Source organism: Chiloscyllium plagiosum, unplaced genomic scaffold, assembly GCF_037043375.1.
Source record: "Chiloscyllium plagiosum isolate Xiang-an unplaced genomic scaffold, Cpla_swu_hap1 HiC_scaffold_18, whole genome shotgun sequence".
Classification (NCBI taxonomy): Eukaryota; Metazoa; Chordata; class Chondrichthyes; order Orectolobiformes; family Hemiscylliidae; genus Chiloscyllium; species Chiloscyllium plagiosum.
In genome coordinates this window covers 9,790,093-9,811,292 of record NW_028270156.1, presented here as the reverse complement: position 1 = coordinate 9,811,292, position 21,200 = coordinate 9,790,093, and the positions used below count along the sequence as shown (strand labels likewise).

The window sequence follows — 21,200 nt, the reverse complement described above, 5'->3', positions numbered from 1 at the left end:
CATATGAGGCGTCAACCCACTGAGGTAGATGTTTTTCTTCAAGCTCCAGTGACTACAAATTATTTCAATTTCTTAACTATTTCATGAACAAAGCATTTCTTTGCTCAAATGCTTACAATGTAAGCAGTCTCCATGGTAATTGGCTCATAAAAAGTATCAATCTGGTTTAATGTTGTTAAACACATGCAGTGTTATGGCTGAAGCCTGACCAGTTAATGAGCCTGTTCATGCGAGACAGCCACACTGACCAGGGAAGGTATAAGCGGCTGAGCTCAGAGGGCGACTCAACTCAAAAAGCCATTTTTGAGTTGTGTCTTTGTCCCATGCAACCCTTTAATGAAAATCTCTCAGATACATTCTCCTAGTTGTGATGAAAGGCCAATGACATGATGGTAGGCAAACTCATAGATTCATTGCCTATTGAAGTATAGAAGGAGGCCATTCAGCACATCATGTCTGCACCAATCCACAAAGACTTGACTACATTAATCCAATTTTCCAGTGTTTGGCCTAAGGCCCTGGAAGCTATGTGCTTAAGTATTATGAGAATTTCTGATTTAACCACCTTTTCAGGCAATGAGTTCAAGACTCCCATCACTCACTTAGTAAAAAAGATTTCTCCTAAACTTTCCATGTAACTTTCTACCTTTTACCTTAAATGTATGCCTTTGCTTAATGATTTCCCTACTAATGGAAGAAGTGCCTTCCTATCCACTATTTAAACTCTTTACAATTTTAAAAACATTTATCAAGCTCCCTCTCAACCTTCACTGCTCCAAGGAAAACAACCCCAGTCTATTCAATCTTTCCTTGAAGTTCAGATCCTCCAGCCCTGGCAGTATCTTGGTAAATCTCCTTTGCACCCTCTTAAGGTTGTATCCGTATATAAAAAAGGTGCCATCTCAGCTCAGACAATGCATTAAAGGTATAAGGTTAGAGTCTATCTGTGTACCAACCTGGAGGTTGCCTTTTTTTTATATATACTGATAAAACCTTAAGTTATCTCAGGGCAATGACTTGAAAGAAATTCTGGGATTTACATATTAATCAATCAAGACTTGCATCTCCATTCTCAGTGATTAAAGACTTAACAGCCATCTAGGTTTGTCTAATACATCACATCAGTTGTATGACACTTTGATCCTTTACTTATAAATTGTGTCCTATGTATCCTGTCCCACTAGCTACCTGATGAAGCAGCAGCTCTTCAAAAACTTGTACTTTCAAATAAACCTGCTGGACTATAACCTGGTGTCACGTCATTTTTAACTTTGTTCACCTAAGTCCAGCACTGACACCTCCACATCATGGGTACATTCCGTGGCAGAGCAAAGCAGATCATTCACCCTCTTACAGCATGAAAGCCAGGTTTTTTTGAGCTGGGCAGTGATCTCTGCAAGCCACCTGCGTCCAGGCTGATTTAATCAGTTAGGTTGATATCTTATTGCAATTCATTGGCAAAAGAATTTCTCCTGCCTCCTGGATAGCTTTGAGAAAAATTAGTGAGACGCCACTAAATCCTGGTGCCAATGTTTGTCGGTCACTGAAATTTCAAGTTTGAATGGAGGTGATGAGCAGGAATTGAGTGATGCTCCTGACTTGCAGAGGGTAAAGTGTTAGCTACGAGAATTTTAAAACATGTCATCTGGATCTTGGAACTTAGAAGGTCCTGGGGGCTTAATATCTCCCTGCCCATAAAATTTGGCATTTTACCATTGCAGCCATATAAGCTGAGAAGAATGAAAACTCAACCCAGGCCCATGCTTGCTTCCTGCATTAGGTCTGCCTTCAAAGTTCATCTCAAGAAAAGAACATTCCAACCTCATATTTCTTCAATGTATTGGTAGACCACTGGGAGAAGATGATGACTCAGGGCTTCACTAACTTTACTGCACACATATCTTCTCCCACACACATGATGAGGGAATATCTAGAAAAAGGTGCATAACTGACGAATACATGGCTGAAACCGTCAGCTCCAAGGGTGATAACCATCTACACCCACACACAAATGGATTTGGAAATAGGCAGGACAAATCGGGCTACTGCAGCAACAGATGTTACATAACTAACACTATGTAATGAAAAAGCATAAGGTGATGTAAAGCTGTCTGAATGTCATATTGTTTGCACTGACACTCAGCAGCCAGCCACCATACTTAAAAGGTCATAGAATGTTAAAGCACATAAGGAAACCATCTGTGCCAGCTCTCTACATCCTCTTAAATAGAAATTTGAACTATTTTTGACAATAAGTGTAACAAAATATGACCCACCAAGACTCTTCCTTCTGAACAGCACACAGTAAAATTATTGATTGCCAAGTTGAACAAAGCAATTAACTTTTTGTTTTGATTACAATTGCAGGGTGACAAGCGCAATTCTTCAATTTCCCAATTTTACCAAATTTCTCAAACTTATTTTATCTGATAGGAAAGAGGTGATAAATAACTAGAGAGTAAAGTCTCTAAAAATAAAATAAACCTTTGCAAGATTTATCTATCCCGTAAATACAACCAAATCAAATAGAACCTCACTTGTGACGAGATCACTTTATAGATAGGATTTACACGGTCACACAGATATGAAATTATTCGGCCTTAATTTCTCAGGTTATTATCCCAACCAGGATTATGCTGATGTTGTCCGAAAGTATTCATGCAGCCAGAGTTTGCTGAGCTACAAGTAGGGTATCCCTCAGTTAGCTGCAACAAGTAGATGAAAATGTAATTTCAAATACATCCTTAGAATCCTTTACCTCCCTGGAGGAATGGCAACAAGTGTTTAAATGACTGACTTTCCTGTATGCAAATAGTGAGTAGCCTTGGCATAGTCCTGGATTTAGAAAAATAAGAGGCGATTTCTATGAAAAATATAAAATTCTTCAAGGACTTGACAGGATAGATGCTGAGAAAATGTTTCTTCTGGTTGGGAATCTCAAACACAGGTTCCAACTCAGAATAAGACATCAGCCATTTATGAGTCAGATGAGGAGGAATTTATTCATTTAAAGAGTTGCAAATCTTAGAGATTCTCTACTACCTAGAGATCTGGATGCTGATGTATTGAATATATTCAGGTCAGAAGAAGATAGATTTTTGGGTATTAGGGTATTAAAAAAGGGACGGTGCAGGAAAGTAGAGACAAAAAATCAGCCTTGATCCTGTTGATTGCTACAGCAGATTCAAAGGCCAAAGGCCTACTTCGGTTAACACACTTAGGTCAGTTGAGAACTTCTAACGGACCATCACCTCACTAGGGCAAATTGCCTCATCCTATACTCCACACTCTGCAACTGCCCAAACTCTAACTGTTATATCTTCAGCTCCTGGATGATGTGACCAACCTAGGATTTGGTTGAATGTGTTATTCTGGTGTTCAGGGTTCTGGTTTTTGTATATTCCAGTATACTGCCATTCTCTTGGCCCACTAGCCTCTATTCATGGTGTGGGGACTATTCAGAGCAAGAGGAACTCTTGGTATGGGAGTCTGTTATCCTGAGCATTTCCTTACCTTCACATCTGACTTTCAAGGGACAGTTGAAGGTTTTATTTCTCAGGATGCAACCAGGAAATTACTCCCACCCAAAAAAAGTAAAGGCCTGACACATCTGGAACTCTACCATTATCTAAGAAGGTGTAAGTCTCCCATCAGATTCACAGTGGGAGACAGAGCAAATCTGCAAGGAATTTCCTACCTTAAAAGGTAATTAGCCAATCATAGAAATCTGTAATGCAACATAAAATATAACATTAAAGAATACAATTATACATGTGGAAATGCGAAGCATCTCTGAAGAGAAGGAAAGGCAGGTTGTAATATTTGTACATATGTCTTTCCTTCAGTAGACCCTGGAATTCTGATTTTATCTGGAACCATTTTTCTCAGGACTTTCACTTATGATTTTAAAAGTTATACTGCATGTGGTCAAATCATTTTTACGGGAAATAAGGTTTAAAGTGCATAGTTCTAAGGACGAATTTTCTGAAAAATATATATGAGTGGTAAATGACATGGGAATGCCACCTCAGGAGGATCAACTGCGCTAAATCAACCAATTATTTGAAATGAGAATTTGCAAGTAATAAGCTTGTCCAGAGGCCTGCAGCCTTCATTTTAAGCACCAAAGATTTTGCTTTGGGTTTTCTTACAGGGCGTAGACCATAGATCATAGACTATAAGATATAGGAGCAGAATTAGGCCATTCAGCCCATTGAGTCTGCTCCAAAATTCGATCATGGCTGATATATTTCTCAATCCCCATTCTCCTGCCTTTTTCCTGCAACCTTTGATCCCCTTACTAATCAAGAACCTATCTATCTCTGTCTTAAATACACTCAAAGTCTTAGCCCTCATTGCTTTCTGTGATAATGAGTTTCACAGATTCGCCACCCTCTGATTGAAGAAATTCCTCCTCGTCTCAATTCTAAAGAGTTTTCCCTTCAATCTGAGGGTGTGGCCTCAGTCCTAGTCTCTCCTATTTGTGGAAACATCCTCTCCACATCCACTCTATCCAGACCTCTCAGTATTCTGTAAGTTTCAATGAGATCACTCCTCATCCTTCTAAACTCCCCTGAGTACAGATCCAGAGTCCTCAACCACTCCTAATATATAAAGCCCTTTAGCCTCAGGATCATTCTTGAAAATCTTCTCTGCACATCCTCCAATACCAGCATGTCCTTGCTTAGATTAAGCACCCAGAACTGCTCACAATATTTGAAATGCAGTTTGACCACAGCCTTATACAGCCTCAGTCGTACATTTCTGCTCTTGCATTATAGCTCTCCTGAAATGCAACAATCTGAAACCTTAAATGTAGCACTGGCGAATTGCTCAGAATTTAACTGCATAACCTCCACTATACTGGGGAAATTTGTAATTGGCTTAGGAGTCTATTTCATCAGCTGCCTTCAGGCAGGTCCTATCTGGAGCCAGTAAGTGTCCAATGTTAGGGCACTGTTGTGGATCAGACCGAACCTCCTCAAAACATTCAGAAGATTGTCTAGACCCTAACATTGTCTTCCTTTAAGGTAAATGTAAGGTGTTGCATTCCAGATGCAATTTCTTGGTCACATTACCAGATTTAAAGCAAAATACACTTTGTTCATCCACTATTGTTAAAATGCAACAAATGAAAGAAGGAATTGAAATAATGTAACTCTATTGGAATACTTAACAGAATAGTAGATACAGCAATTATTGCTAATTAACTATTCCCAAAAACACAACTTTGGCAAAAATCAAATTCAGAAAACAGGATGTCTCAAATGCAGCTGTCTCAAACTGCAGAAAGAGAACCCCCAGCTTTTGACTGCAACCAAGAAAGAGAATAAAAATGCTTCCACTTCTTCAAAACTCCAACAGCAGCTGCCAAAAGCTAAAACTGAAAATTCTGGTTCTATGAGAGCTTGATCACATCTATTCAGGCTGCTTCTATTGTTCCAACTTTAAAAAAGAACATGACCTCACAAACTGTTTACTCTAGTGGCTATGGTAGACTGCTCATTACCTCTGCCTTAAAACCTCTTTTTTTAAAAAAGGACAAAATACACCTCTTAAAGCAACAGTACCATCACAGATACCAAACAGATAGTAGGCTGGACTGGACCCTGTATTAATCAATAAGATAGAACGAATTACTAACCACTTGTGCAAATGTCCCGGGGTTACAGTGACCATAACATGAATGAATTTTACATACAGTTTAAAGAAAAGAAATGTGGGAATTAATTTAAACAACAGCAATTATGGGGGCAGTGAATTGGCATTGTAGCTTAAGGGATTGGACAATAGAGATTTAGTGGGAAACATTAAAGGGATCTTTCAGATAGCACAGAACAGAGACATATATATACTCCACCAAATATGAAAAAGTCAAAGATACTTTCAAACTTAAAGAAAAGACATTAATTGTGAAGATATGCTGCAGGTCAGAATGTTAGAGTGAATACAAAATACAACAATGAATTAAAATATAAGTAAGAGAATAAAAATGAGAATACAAGAGAAATGTTGCCCAAAAAACCAAGAAAACAGCTAAGAGACATTTCTTCCAATATTTAAAAAAGAATTAACAAATTAAGTTTTTGGTCTTATAGAAAATAAATTGAGGGAATTAATAATAGAGGATGAAGAAATGGCAGAGGAATTGAATATATATTTTGCAATAGTATCCTTTCTAAAGGATACAATGATATCCGAGAAATAGATGTCAATCAGGAATTGAAAGCAAGGGAGGAACTCAATAAAATTACAATTTATTCAGGAGTACTGAGTAAGCTGTCAGAAATTTGCTAAGTCCCTAGGTCTTGATGGATTTCATTCGAGGATCTTAAAAGAAATAGCCAGTGAAATAGTTGATGCATTGATCTTAATTTTCTAACACACATTGGTTTTGGAGAAGGTCCATTAGATTGAAAAATAGCTAATAAACTCCTTTGTTCAAAAAAAGGAGGGAGCCAGAAAGCAGAAAGCTACAGGCCAGTTATGTAAATGTCTGTGATAGGGTAAATGTTGGAAGATATTATTTTTAAATTGTAACAGAATGCTTGAAAAAGTTTTGGTAATTGGACAGCCAATATGGTTATGTCACAGGGAATTAATATTGAGTGAATTTATTGGAGTTATTTGAAAATGGAACTTATGCTGTAAATAAAGGAAACATCAGTGGATGTATTGTATTTAGATTCTCAGAAGATATTGAATAAGGTGCCACATCAAAGGATACTGCAGAAAATAAATTGTCATGGCTTTAGGGGTGACATGTTGGCAAATATAAAAGGTTAGCTGACAAACAGGAAGCAGAGAATTGAAATAAATGGGTATTTTCTCGGCTGGATGGATGTCACAGTGGTGTATTACAGAGGTTGGTGATGGGACCTCAACTTTACAATTTATACAAATAATGTGGTGATGTGTCCATTGGCATGGTAGCTAAATTTGCTGATAATACAAAGATAGATAGGAGAGTCTGTGAATAGTACATAAGGAGCATGCAAATGGATACTGAAGTTTAAGCAAGTTGGCAAAGATCTGGCAAATGGAGTATAATGAGGGAATGTGACAAATCCTTAATTTTGGGAGAAGAATAAGAAAAGATCTAGAGTGAGAGATTGCAGGGATCTGAGATGCAGTGAGATCTGAAACACTAACAGAAATTACATAAAAGAAACTGAGAAGGAGTTAACGTTTTTAGTCCGGTGATTCTTCATCAGAACTGAATCTGAAGAAGGGTCACTGGACTCAAAGCATTAATTCAAAACTTTGCTTTCTTTTCACAGATGCTGCCAGACCTGCTAAGTTTCTCCAGCAATTTATGCTTTGTTTCAGATGTCCAGTAGCAGCAGTTCTTTGTTTTATTGCAGAGACATTTGTGTGTCCTAGTGCATGAATTGCAGAGGTTTAGCTTGCAGATGCAGTGAGTACTCAGGAAATGTTAATAGAAAGGTACATTGGAGAATTGACTTCAAGAATGGGGAGGTAATACTTCAGTTAGACGGGGCATTTGTGCAATCACATGTGGAGTACTGAGTACAGTACTGGTCACTACACTTGTGGGAGGATATTAATGCATTGGAAGCAGTTCAGCGAAGGTTTACTAGACTAATGCCTGGAATTAGCAGATTGTCTAATGAGGGGAGGCAAGACAGACTGGGCCTGTGTCCTCTGGCGTTTAGAAGAGTCAGATGCAATTTAATTTCAATACATAAAATTACATATAATTGAATTATATAAGTTATGGTGGGCGGCACGGTGGCACAGTGGTTAGCACTGCTGCCTCGCAGCGCCAGAGACCCGGGTTCAATTCCCGCCTCAGGCGACTGACTGTGTGGAGTTTGCACATTCTCCCCGTGTCTGCGTGGGTTTCCTCCGGGTGCTCCGGTTTCCTCCCACAGTCCAAAGATGTGCAGGTTAGGTGAATTGGCCATGTTAAATTGTCCGTAGTGTTAGGTAAGGGGTAAATGTAGGGGTATGGGTGGTTTGCGCTTCGGCGGGTTGGTGTGGACTTGTTGGGCCGAAGGGCCTGTTTCCACACTGTAAAGTAATCTAATCTAAAAGTAATCTAATCTAATCTTATTAAGTGACTGACTGGGTAGGGGAGGAAAAGACGTTTCCTTTTCTGGGAGGACCTAGAACTAGGGGTAATTTAAAAATAAAGGGTCACTCTTTTAAGACAGAGATGAAGAAAAAAATTCACTAAGTGTCATGAGTGTTTGGAATTCCCTTCCTCTTAAGGCTGTGGATGCAGAACCTTTACATATTTTTCAGGCAGCGGTAGGTAGGTTCTTGATAACCAAGGGATAAAAGATTATTGAGGCGAAGGCAGGAATGTAAAATTGCAGTCAAAATCAGATCAGCCATGATATCATTGAATGGAAAAACAGACACAAACGGCTAAGTGGCCTACTTTTGTTCCCTATTTCTATACTTGTTTAATTCTGTACATGGCAAAACGAAAGAGAAAAGTAAAAGCATCCTTCGTCATATTCCAAAGCCAATGGTCAGTCTGTCATAGAGTCATAGAGATGTACAGCACAGAAACAGACCCTTTGGTCCAACTCAGATATCCTAACTTAATCCAGTCCCATTTGCCAGCACTTGGCCCATATTCCTCTAAACCTTTCCTATTCATACACTCATTGAGGTGCCTTTTAAAATCTGTAATTGTACCAGTCTCCACCACTTCCACTGGCAGCTCATTCCATACATGCACCACCCACTACGTGAAAACATTCCTCTTTACATCCCATTTATATCTTTTATATCTTTTCCTTCGCACCCTAAACCTATGCCCTCTAGTTCTGTATGCCACCACCCCATGGAAAAGACCTTATTAATTTAACCTATCCATGCCCCTCATGATTTTATAAACCTCTATAAGGTCACCCTTCAACCTCCGATGCTCTCGGGAGAACAGCTCCAGCCTATGCATCCCTCTGTAGCTCTCCAATCCTGACAACATCCTTGTAAATCTTTTCTGCACCCTTTCAAGTTTCACACTATCTTTCTGAAAGGAAGGAGTCCAGAATTGCATGCAATATTCCAAAAGTGGCCTAACCAATGTCCTGTACAGTTGCAACATGATCTCCCACTCCAAGACTCAATGCTCTGACCAATAAATGAAAGCATACCAAATGTCATCTTCACTATCCTATCTACCTGTGCTCTGCTTTCAAGGAACTATGGACCTACTACAGGTGGAGATTAATTTAAGAATACTGTAACAAAAAGACTGGAGATCCTGGGTATACTGCAGGCAGAAAGCTCACAAAGCAAGTCTTCACTGCTTTCTAATCTTCACCTGTAATGAAGGATGCTAGTGGCCAAATGCAAGGCAGAGAAAAATCTGCTTTCCAGTCTTCCCCACCAACTAAATGGTTGAACTTAGATCTTTAAAAGCACATGCATCGAACTTTAATTAATTAATTCTAGCCAATGCTGAGTCATGCTATCTGGTCGTCATAATGACTTGTGCATGGATGCTTCTTCAAGATGGAAACCATTGTCCAAAACTTCTGAAACTTGCAAGTTAACTACACTGTAAATGTTAATAAAACAAGTAGACTTGCCAATGACATTCCTCACACATAAACAAGAATTTAGAGTGCAAAACTTTACTCAGTTTTTCAAGACAAAAAGACTTGGTGATTTTACTGATAATGTGTAAGACCTATAGATATACAGGAATTGAACTCCATAAAAAATGAATGAGGCACGGGATCTGGTGTAACATAAATCTAAACTACAATATTCAATTTAATGACTCAGGCTTGCTACCAAAATAATTCTACAAAAGTAAGTTAAAAATTCTAACTAATTATGTGATATGTGTATATTTAGAATTAAAAATCAAACTATATATTGGAAATATAGAACAATGTAAAGATTCAACTACCACCAAGACTATTGTAAAAATAGAATCCATTTCTGGAACAAACTAGATGAATGACTAGGATATTTCCTCTGTAATATTTTAGTATGTTTACACTGTACTTCACATAAGCAGATATTATTCTGGGAGAGTTCTGCTCAATGGCTGGACTGTTTTTATCAAGGTTAAAATAGTTCAATCTTCAACAATTATCTGAATTAACATTAAAAGTGTAATCTTACCTAGTAAATTTGTCAACCATAGAGCCAAGTCTTCCTTCATTGGTAATAAACTAGCTTCATGCCTGCTCGCCAGCCACTGACTATATTGATGCACATCAGACAGGCTTGGCCCCGGCTCCTTTGGGCTGAATGTGCTGCACATCTTTTCTTATCCACTTGTTCTTATCTAGCAGGAAAGAAAAATAAAGTGTCCATGATGCTGTAGAAAGGACAACAGGTGATGATGTGCCATGCACAAACTTTATTTTTGTTCAGAAATATTCTACTCCTTATTTCTCAATAATTGAAATGAATGCAAAAACAAAGAAGCAAAAAAAGGCATATTGATTCCAACGTAATATAGCATAAATTACGATTAGACTCACTCATAGTAAAGAATCGAGCATCTGATTTCAGCATTAACTTGACGATCAAAAAAGGTTTACATCATTTTTAAAAAAAGAATCAAACTACTTATTTTAAGTGGATACAATATTTTTAAGTTTTAAATGCAGTATTTTAAGTTTTACCGTGTTCCCAAACAGCAGAATTTGGCTACATATAACACTAACAATGTCGCTTGCAAAAGAAACTTCCAGTTAGACTGTTTTTCCTGTTCCAGAACAGTCTTTTTTGTACCTGAATGTGAGCTTACATCTCAAGTTCTAAGCAGCATTATCAAAAACAGTGACCTGGTTTAGTACAGTTTACAGCATGCCTAATGGCATGCAGCAGTCTGTTCCTTTTTCAACAGGATTGTAAGGCATAATCACTCCCCTCGAAACGAACAGTGGGGTTTTACATAAGCCTGCACAGTAGAGCATTCATTCCATCTTCTCAGGAAGGAGCAGTGTTACAATGTTTGGTCTCATCAGTAATTTAAGCTATCAAACTGATATTTACAAAAGCGTTGCACATGAAAGAAGCAAGCAATCATAGAGGCATCTGCAATTGCTTCAGCACTTCTTTCAATAATTCGTCTACCTTTGACATTAGAACCGTCTGTATATACAGAATAAGTCCAAGTTAAGCTTCCCCAGTGTAATTAGGTGATGATTAGCAACACAATGCACTGAAATTACTGCTTTATTATAATTGGTATGATGTTGAAATAATAATCTGACATTTTGGAGGATTCATTGGGCAAAATGAATGCAACGTTTTTTTTTAATCTCTCGCTCGACCTTTCCTCATAAGCGCAACAACGTTGCAGCACTTTCAATTTGACGTTTCACGCAAACAAAAAAAATTACAAAACAATTCAGTGTTTAAGAATTAACATCCAAATAAAATACAGTGTAAAGGATTCCCAAAGCGATATCAAAACATCGACTGTAGTTACACAGTAGGATACCTCGTACGTTTTCATTTACTTGGGGCTAAAATTATACATTCTCAATTGTTTCGAATTATAAATTCGCACTGTGATTAGCTTCATGATACGCAAAAATGCCGCCTTTTATCGTGTTTTATTACTGTAGTGTCGTGGAAGCTCATCATTGCAGGCGAAACACTGCAGCGCTCCTCACCCGGTACAAGCGGCTCTGTTCTGGATCTTTCACTCTCTTTCTCCTGCAATGCTACACTCTGCCGTTCGATCTTCTCGTGTGCACGTGTGAATCAAGCAACACTTTTCACAATCGGTCTCCTGCATGACGAATCCTTCAATTCGTTAAGTGTGCGTCTTATTTTGAAGCATCCCAGTCGGGCGGATGAGAATTGGAGCACAAGACATTTCTTATACAATCACATCGTCCTGTCAAACAAGAACGGTCATCAGTGACTAGAAGCACATATCCGCTACCAAACACACTCAAAGGTTTATCCCTGAAACGCGTATAGATTTCAACATCTGGCAAAATCAGGTTATTCGAACATTGCTTTCATATATCGCTTTTCCTTTGTTGACGGTATATATAATATTTTATTCATGTAAGTTGCATGATGCTGGGTTTTATACTAACTGACACTTAATTTGGCCGTGCATAAAACAAAGACATTAACCACGAAATCGCTGTCCTGGTTTCAATTCTTGCGCTAAATTTTATCTTACTTTATTTTGATTTTGTTTCAAAAAAAAGATCTAAAGGTCTGGTACAGAATTTTGATTTAGTTATCTTGGAACAATAGATCAAGTAATTGACAACGTGCCTGTAATTCGTGGTTATGTGTTTAACACTGGTGTCTGGGGTTACATAGCTGCCTGGCACGTCGAGTGATTCATTTGGTCGGGAAAGAGCTTTTGGTAACATTTTGAGAACCAGCAGTGGTGGCCTCAAAACATTCTTCCCTCACCAATTTGTGGTATTTGTGGGCTCATATATTGCACAAAATGGCTGCTACTTCCTGACATAAAAAATAATTGACAAATTTTGAAAGCAGTTGCTTGGAATAGAGGGCTTTGAGATAAAGCACAGCTCCAGATCATTCGTTTTTTAAAAGATTTCACTGAAACTACGGTGTTTATTCATATCATAATATTTTAGAAATAAATGCTTCACTGTCATCCAATCAACATTCCATCACACTTTTTCCCATGTGACATTATATTATAGTGACCAATTTAACTGTTGAAAAGTTTCCTGAGCAGTCATAGAGTCTTAGTCACAGGGTCATAGAATGTGGAAACAGAACCTTCGATCCAACCAGTCCATACCATCAATAATCCCAAACTAAAGTAGTCCCACCTGCATGCCCGTATCCCTCCAAACAGTTCTTGTTCATGTACTTATCCAAAAGTCTTTCAAACGTTGTAACTGTACCTGCATCCACTACTGCCTCTGGAAGTTCACAAATCACGAAGTCTTTTAGAACAGTGGGCACTATTAATGGAGTTGTGGCCATTTAAATAACACGTATCTCTACCAGGGCTGGTAGCCATCATGTTCTGAGTATTTAGAGTCATACAGCCATAGAGTCATACAGATGTAGAGCTTGGAAATAGATCCTTCGGTCCAACTCGTCCATGCTGACCATATATCTTAAATTAATGTAGTCCCATTTGTCAGCATTTGGCCCATTTCCCTCTAAACCCTTCCTATTTATATACCCACCCAGATGCCTTTTAACTTGTACCAGCCTCCACCACTTTCTCTGGCAGCTCATTCCATCCTCTGCATGAAAGAGTTGCCCCTTAGGTCCCCTTTAAATCTTTCCCCTCTCACCCTAAATCTATGCCCTCCCCCACCCCAGGGAGAAGACTTTGTCTATTTACCCCATCTACGCCTTTCATGATTTTATAAATCTCTATAAGGTCACCCGTCAGCCTCCAATGCTCCAGGGAAAATAGCTCCAGCCTATTCAGCCTTTCCCTATAGCCCGAACCGTCCAACCCTGGCAACATCCTTATAAATCTTTTCTTTCAAGTTTCACAATATCCTTCCGAAAGCAGGGAAACAAGAATTGCAGGCAGTATTCCAAAAATTGCCTAACCGATATCATATAGAGCAGCAACATGACCTCCCAAATCCTATACTCAATGCACTGACCAATAAAGGAAAGCATACCAAATGCCTTCCTCACTATCTTACGAAAATGGATAGACCAGGTCTAAAAGTTGAAGTTCTAAATTGGAGAAAGGCCAATTTTGACAGTATTAGGCAAGAACTTTTGAAAGCTGATTGAAGGCAGATGTTCACCGGTATAGGGACAGCTGGAAAATGGGAAGCCTTCAGAAATGAGATAACAAGAATCCAGAGAAAGTATATTCCTGTCAGGGTTAAAGGGAAGGCTTGTAGGTATAGGGAATGCTGGATGACTAAAGAAATTGAGGGTTTGGTTAAGAAAAAGAAGGAAGCATATGTCAGGTATAGACAGGATAGATCAAGTGAATCCTTAGAAGAGTATAAAGGGAATAGGAGTATACTTAAGAGGGAAATTAGGAGGGCAAAAAGGGGACATGATATAGCTTTGGCAAATAGAATTAAGGAGAATCCACAGGGTTTTTTACAAATATATTAAGGACAAAAGGGTAACTAGGGAGAGAATAGGGCCCCTCAAAGATCAGCAAGGCGGCTTTTGTGTGGAGCCACAGAAAATGGGGGAGATACTAAATGAATATTTTGCATCAATATTTACTGTGCAAAAGGATATGGAAGATATAAACTGCAGGGAAATAGATGGTGACAACTTGCAAAATGTTTAGATTACAGAGGAGGAAGTGCTGGATGTCTTGAAATGGTTAAAGGTGGGCGGCACAATGGCACAGTGGTTAGCACTGCTGCCTCACAGCGCCTGAGACCCGGGTTTAATTCCCGCCTCAGGCGACTGACTGTGTGGAGTTTGCACATTCTCCCCATGTCTGCGTGGGTTTCCTCCGGGTGCTCCGGTTTCCTCCCACAATCCAAAGATGTGCAGGTTAGGTGAATTGACCATGTTAAATTGCCCGTAGAATTAGGTAATGGGTAAATATAGGGGTATGGGTGGGTTGCGCTTTGGCGGGTCGGTGTGGATTTGTTGGACCGAAGGACCTGTTTCCACACTGTAATGTAATCTAATCTAATCTAATCTAAAATCCTGAGGACCTGATCAGGTGTACCCAAGAACTCTGTGGGAAGCTAGAGAAGTGTTTGCTGGGCCTGTTGCTGAGATATTTGTATCATCGATAGTCACAGGTGAGGTGCCGGAAGACTGGAGGTTGGCAAACGTGGTGCCACTGTTTAAGATGGGCAGTAAAGACAAGTCAGGGAACTATAGACCGGTGAGCCTGACCTCAGTGGTTGGCAAGTTGTTGGAGGGAATCCTGAGGGACAGGATGTACATGTATTTTGAAAGGCAAGAACTGATTAGAGATAGTCAACATGGCTTTGTGCATGGGAAATCATGTCTCACAAACTTGATTGAGATTTTTGAAGAAGTAACAAAGAAGATTGATGAAGGCAGAGCAGTAGATGTGATCTATATGGACTTCAGTAAGGCGTTCAAGAAGATTCCCCATGGGAGACTGATTAGCAAGGTTAGATCTCACGGAATACAGGGAGAACTAGCCATTTTGATACAGAACTGGCTCAAAGGTAGAAGACGGAGGGTGGTGGTGGAGGGTTATTTTTCAGACTGGAGGCCTGTGACCAATGGAGTGCCACAAGAATCGGTGCTGGGTCCTCTACTTTTTGTCATTTACATAAATGATTTGGATGCGAGTATAAGAGGTACAGTTAATAAGTTTGCAGATGACACCAAAATTGGAGGTGTAGTGGACAGCGAAGAGGGTTACCTCAGATTACAACAGAATCTTGACCAGATGGGCTAATGGGCTGAGAAGTGGCAGATGGAGTTTAATTCAGATAAATGCGAGGTGCTGCATTTTGGGAAAGCAAATCTTAGCAGGACTTATACACTTAATGGTAAGGTCCTAGGGAGTGTTGCTGAACAAAGAGACCTTGAAGTGCAGGTTTATAGCTCCTTGAAAGTGAAGTTGCAGGTAGATAGGATAATGAAGAAGGCGTTTGGTATGCTTTCCTTTATTGGTCAGAGTACTGAGTACAGGAGTTGGGAGGTCATGTTGCGGCTGTACAGGATATTGGTTAGGACACTGTTTGAATATTGCTTGCAGTTCTGGTCTCCTTCCTATCGGAAAGATGTTGTGAAACTTGAAAGGGTCCAGAAAAGATTTACAAGGATGTTGCCAGGTTTGGAGGATTTGAGCTATAGGGAGAGGCTGAACAGGCTGGGGCTGTTTTCCCTGAACCATCGGAGGCTGAGGGGTGACCTTACAGAGGTTTACAAAATTATGAGGGGCATGGATAGGATAAATAGACAAAGTCTTTTCCCCGCGGTGGGGAAGTCCAGAATTAGAGGGCACAGGTATAGGGTGAGAGGGGAAATATATATAAGAGACCTAAGGGGCGACGTTTTCATGCAGAGGGTGGTACGTGTATGGAATGAGCTGCAGGGGATGTGGTGGAGACTGGTACAATTGTAACATTTAAGAGGCATTTGGATGGGTATATGAATAGGAAGGGTTTGGAGGGATATGGGTTGGGTGCTGGCAGGTGGGACTAGATTGGGTTGGGATATCTGGTCGGCATGGACAGGTTGGACCAAACGGTCTCTTTCCATGCTGTACATCTCTATGACTCTATACCTACAACTCAACTTTCAAGAGCAATGAACGTGCACTGCAAGGTCTCTTTGTTCAGTGACACTCTCCAGGACCTTACCATTAAGTGTATAATTCCTGCCCTGATTTGCTTTCCCAAAATGCATCACCTCACATTTATCAAAATTAAACGCCATCTGTCACTCTTCGGCCCATTGGTCCATCTGATCAAGATCCCATCCTATTCTGAGATAACCTTCTTCGCTGTCCACCAAGTAGTAACTGGTCTATTGTTGGCAGGAAAAAGAGTTCAGCTTTGCTTCAGGGCTTACATGTCTCAAACAATTAGGAAAGTGACAGAAGTAACATGGATCACAGATCTGGTAGACTATAGCCCATCAACCAGGATCACTTATTAATTTTCTTCATGGTATTAGCACCTGGTTAAAATTAGGTTTTAGAGATTTGACTGAATAACTCAGTGAATCCACAACTGGGGGTCATACTTTTAAAATTATTGGCAAAAGAACTAGTCGAGAAATTAGGAGATTGTTTTGCTTGCAATGGATTGTTCAAATCTGGAATGCATACCTGCACACGAAAGAGTAGAAAAATCAGATGTCATGTGGACTTTCAAAAGGAGTTGGACATGAACTTGAAGAGATTTAAATTGTAGTGTTATGGAGCAAAATAACTATAAGTTATGGATTGTGCAATTAAATTAGACTGCACTTTGAAGAGCTGGCACATACACAATAGGCTGAATAGACTCTTTCTGTGCTGTAAGATTCTATGATTCTGTCATTAAAAATTCACAGGATAGATTCAAATGAAGGATAAGGGATGAAGTGAATTCAGATAGTTGAAACTGTGATGATCGCGATGACATTTTGGATTTCCTTGATTGGATGGAAGGGAAGATTTTAAAATAAATCCAGCACTGGTAGTTTAGATAATGTTGGCTAGGATTTTTAGTTTACTTTGTTGTTATTTCATCACTGAGTCTTAGGTTGGAATCTGTACAAACTGCTGAAATGGAAATCCCCTTTTTTTCTCTTTTAGCTCTTAGGATCCTAAATGAAATCAATTTCAATTAGGAATAGTTTCACGAGCTGAAACTGATCAAAATGTGATCAAATGCAGGATCAAATGTAATGACATAGTGGAGGGAACTTTACTCTGTATCTAAGCTGTGGCAGACTTACAACTGACAAGGAACACTCAGTCATTGCGGTTGAAGACAAATGTTTCTGTTACACCTACACTGATGTGTTTCACCAAGAATAGCTTAACATTCAAAAATTAAACACAACTAGGACTACATTGTGGATGGATCCAAAATAATGGTGGTCGAGGCAAGTACAGTTACAAGATTTAAAAGATATTTGGGTGGGTACGTGAATAGGACAGGTTTAGAGGCATATGGGCCAAACACAGGCAAAAAGGAAAATTGGTTAGCACTGTTGCCTCATGACACCAGGGACACAGGTTCAATTCAAGCCTAGGGTGACTGGCTGAATGGAGTTTGCACATTCTCCCCATGTCTGCATGGGTTTCCTCCGGTTGCTCCAGTTTACTCCTACAGCCGAAAGATGTGCAGATTAAGTGGATTCACCATGTTAAAATTGCCATGTGCAGGCTAGGTGGGATAACTATCGTAAATATGGGGTACAGGAATAGTATAGGGGGCTCGGTCGAATGCTTTTCAGAGGGAGGGTCGATGTGTACTTGATGGACCAAATGGTCTCTTTAAGCAACGCAGGCATTCTATGATTTAGTTTGGGAAACTGGTGTCACAGGAAGAGGGCAATTGCATCATTGGCAAATGAACCACCATTCTTGCCCACAGAGAGGCAGCTGACTGGGGAGGTAGTGAGTTGAGGCCCTAGGATGCCATTAATTGACTACTTAAGGGCCTCAATTATTGTGTTAAAAAGTACCTCTGAACCAGGAATACTGGGTTCAGATCCCACCCGCTCCAGAGGTGTTTAATAACATTTCTTAACAGGTGAATGTTATATATTTAAAAATAAAAATATGTAAAAATTGTCATCCGTTGAAATAACTGCAAAGGTGGCAAGAAACAATGAGTAGCTCTTCTGGGAGAACTCATACCCGATGAGTTATTTATTTCCCGATGTTGCCTCCTCCAAGAATGGATAACTCCACCCTTCATTAAAGAATAATTAGCAGGCATTGTAAGTCTAATGGAGAGTCTCAAAAATCCAGCAATGCGTCCCGCATGATTATCCAATAATTTTTCATCCAGCATTAACCGATGTGAACTTCATTAACCATTATGGCATTTATGGAGTTAAAACAGCCTTGCTAACAAAGGAATGTTCCACTCAATTTTGACATGGCAATTTGCAACAATTAGATGGTTTGTCTGAAGGGAAAACAAAGGGAGGGGGTTAAGCCATTTCAATTCAATGGTAGGCATTCCATTTGAGTTGTTGAAATATGTATTTGGCAGTTTCTTCTGGGCAGACAATTATTTAAATTGTCAGTGTTCAATACTGTGTCTAAGGTATTTAACAGCCTGCAGGCTATTCTTTTCTATTCAGTGAGTCTGGCTAAAGCCTGTGCAGAGAGCAAGTGCAAATGAAAAAGGGAAGAATATAATTGGAATCACAAGATGAAACCAGGATTAGGCTACTCAATTCCTGCAGCCTGCTCCACCATTCAATTAGATAATAGCTCCATTCCATTTATACATCTCTGCTTCATTTTCTTGATACCCTTGCATCGTAAATATCTATCCAGCCCAACCTTAAAAGCTCTAGGTACCGAGCATCCACAACCCTTTGGGGAAATTGGTTCTGGATTTCTACCTAGCATGTAGAAAGGTATTCCTTTCTGCTGAATAACGTAGCTTTAATTTTGATATGATGTGTTCTCGATTTCTCTATCAGAGGCATGAGTTTCTCTGCATCTACCCCTTTGAATTTATAAATTGAAACAAAAGGCTAAAGTTTTGGCTGCGTCAATTTCAGGGAGCTTCATGAGTGTTTCCCTTTGTGAGTACTGGCAACTTTTCTGATGCAATTCTTCACTGTCCACCTTATTAAGGATGCATCCAAGCTCAATGCCACCACCCAAGCGCTGTTTTGTATTCAGCAGAAGTGGAAATATTCTCCAGTGTTAGGACCTTGCAACGTTCTAAGGGGTATCATAATCAACTATGCAATAGTTCAAAGGCTGCAAGTGTGTTGTTCAGTTGGAAAGGAAATGGCTGAGAGACAAGCTGCACACTGCTTCACAAACAGAACCTGAAGAGCTTCAGATGGATAGGGCGGTGGAGAGAAAGGCCAACCACTTTTCCTCAACTGCCAGAGGAGACCATGGCACCAAACTATGGCAGACTGATTGGTGATGGCTGTGGGGGTCAATGTTGTGTTCACAACCCAGAGGAACGCACAGCAGGACAAGAAGAGAATTAATGATTTCCTGTAATCTGCAAGGGTATGAGCCACTATGTTTTCTTTGCTACCTCACACTCAGGATAACTCTGCTACTCTCCTCCAATCAAGGATAATGGTCTAGCATTCTCAATATTGATAATGTGGAGATGGTGTTGGACCCAGGTAGACAAAGTCATAACTCACATGACACCAGGATATAGTTCAATAGGTTTATTTAAATTCACAAACTTTCAAAGTGCTGCTGCTTCATCAGGTGAAGTCACTTCACCTGACAAAGGAGCAGTGCTCTGAAAGCTTTTGATTTAAAAAAAAACCTGTTGGATTATAACCTGGTGTGGTGTGACTTCCGATATTCTCAATATTGCGTAGAGTATCTTAACCACTTAAGTCTTCCAAACTACTGTCCCTTCTTATAATAAAACAAAGAACTGCAGATGCCAAAGATCTGAAACAGAAAACAGAAATTGCTGGAGGAATTCAGCAAGTCTGGCAGCATCTGTGGGAAAAAAAAAGCAGAGTTAATGTTTCAAGTCTGGTGACTCTTCATCAGAACTATTCGTTCATGTCCTCTGCACTTCCTACTCACTCACTTGATGTACTTTACAGTTTTTCCAGCACTTGTATCAACACTAACAGCTGTGCCAGCCACTTTCATTACACTCAATTGTTTCCTTTGTCTCATTGCAGAGAAAATGTCTCATAAAAGCACCGAAGGGTCCATGATGGGTGATGAGGTGGCTAACATTCATTTCCTCACCCCCTGAAGAGAGAATCCTTGAGCTTGCAAGCAAGGACCATGACTGCTTATATGGAAATACCAAGAAATTAAGTTGTGGCAACAAACTAAGATTCAGGAGGCTGAATTTTCCCACATTTTGGCTAAGCCTAAGAGTCAATATGAAGACATTTTAACAAAGAATAGTATAGTACAGGAACAGGCCCTTCAGCACATCAAGACTGCACTATTTTCTGTGCTCTCTCCAAAGCTTCCACATTCTTCTGTTAGTGTGGTGACCAGAACTGTACACAATAGTCCTAGTGTGGTCTAATTAAAGTTCTATACAGCTGCAACATGACTGATCAATTTTTTGTACTCTATACCCTGACTGATGAAGACAAGCATGCACATGCCTTCTTGACCACCTTATATATTTGTGTTGCAAGTAACAGGGGACCTGCACACCTGGTTCCTCTGTATGCTGGTGCTATTAAGGGTTCTGCCACTTACTCTGTACCTCCCTCTTATATTAGGTCTCCCAAAATACATCATCTTGTATTTGTCTGGATTTAGCTCCATCTGCCATTTCTCTACCAAAGTCTCCAGCTTATCTGTATCCTGCTGTATCCTTGAGCAATCCTGCTCACTATCTGCTGTTCCCCCAATCTTTGTGTCATCCATGAATTTACTAATCAGGCCACCTACATTCTCCTTCAAATCATTTTTATATAGTACAAATAACAAGAGTCCCAGCACTGATCCCTGTCTAACACCACTGGTCATAGATCTCTAATCTGAAAACAACCTTCCACCGCTATTTTCTGTCCTCTTTTCTAAGCCAGTCCTATATCTTACCAGCTCACCACAGATCCCACATCACTTCATCTTTTGTGTCAGTCTACCATTAGGGACCTTGTCAAAAGCCTTG

At 39.7% G+C, this 21,200-nt stretch overlaps 1 protein-coding gene across 9 annotated transcripts in view; it reads right to left on the bottom strand.

The window, feature by feature from the left end:
* The window catches only part of gas2a (growth arrest-specific 2a), a 245,497-nt gene that overhangs the window by 159,432 nt on the left and 64,865 nt on the right, over window positions 1-21,200 (bottom strand). For 3 of the 9 annotated variants that reach the window (XM_087996286.1, XM_087996287.1, XM_087996288.1), the window contains 2 exons: window positions 11,622-11,848; window positions 10,114-10,279 (listed from right to left, as the gene is read on the bottom strand). In XM_087996286.1, coding sequence (XP_087852412.1) covers window positions 10,114-10,255 — 142 coding nt within the window. In that variant the 5' untranslated portion in view covers window positions 10,256-10,279; window positions 11,622-11,848. The other 6 variants (XM_043705415.2, XM_043705416.2, XM_043705417.2 and 3 more) reach the window with 6 other exon arrangements.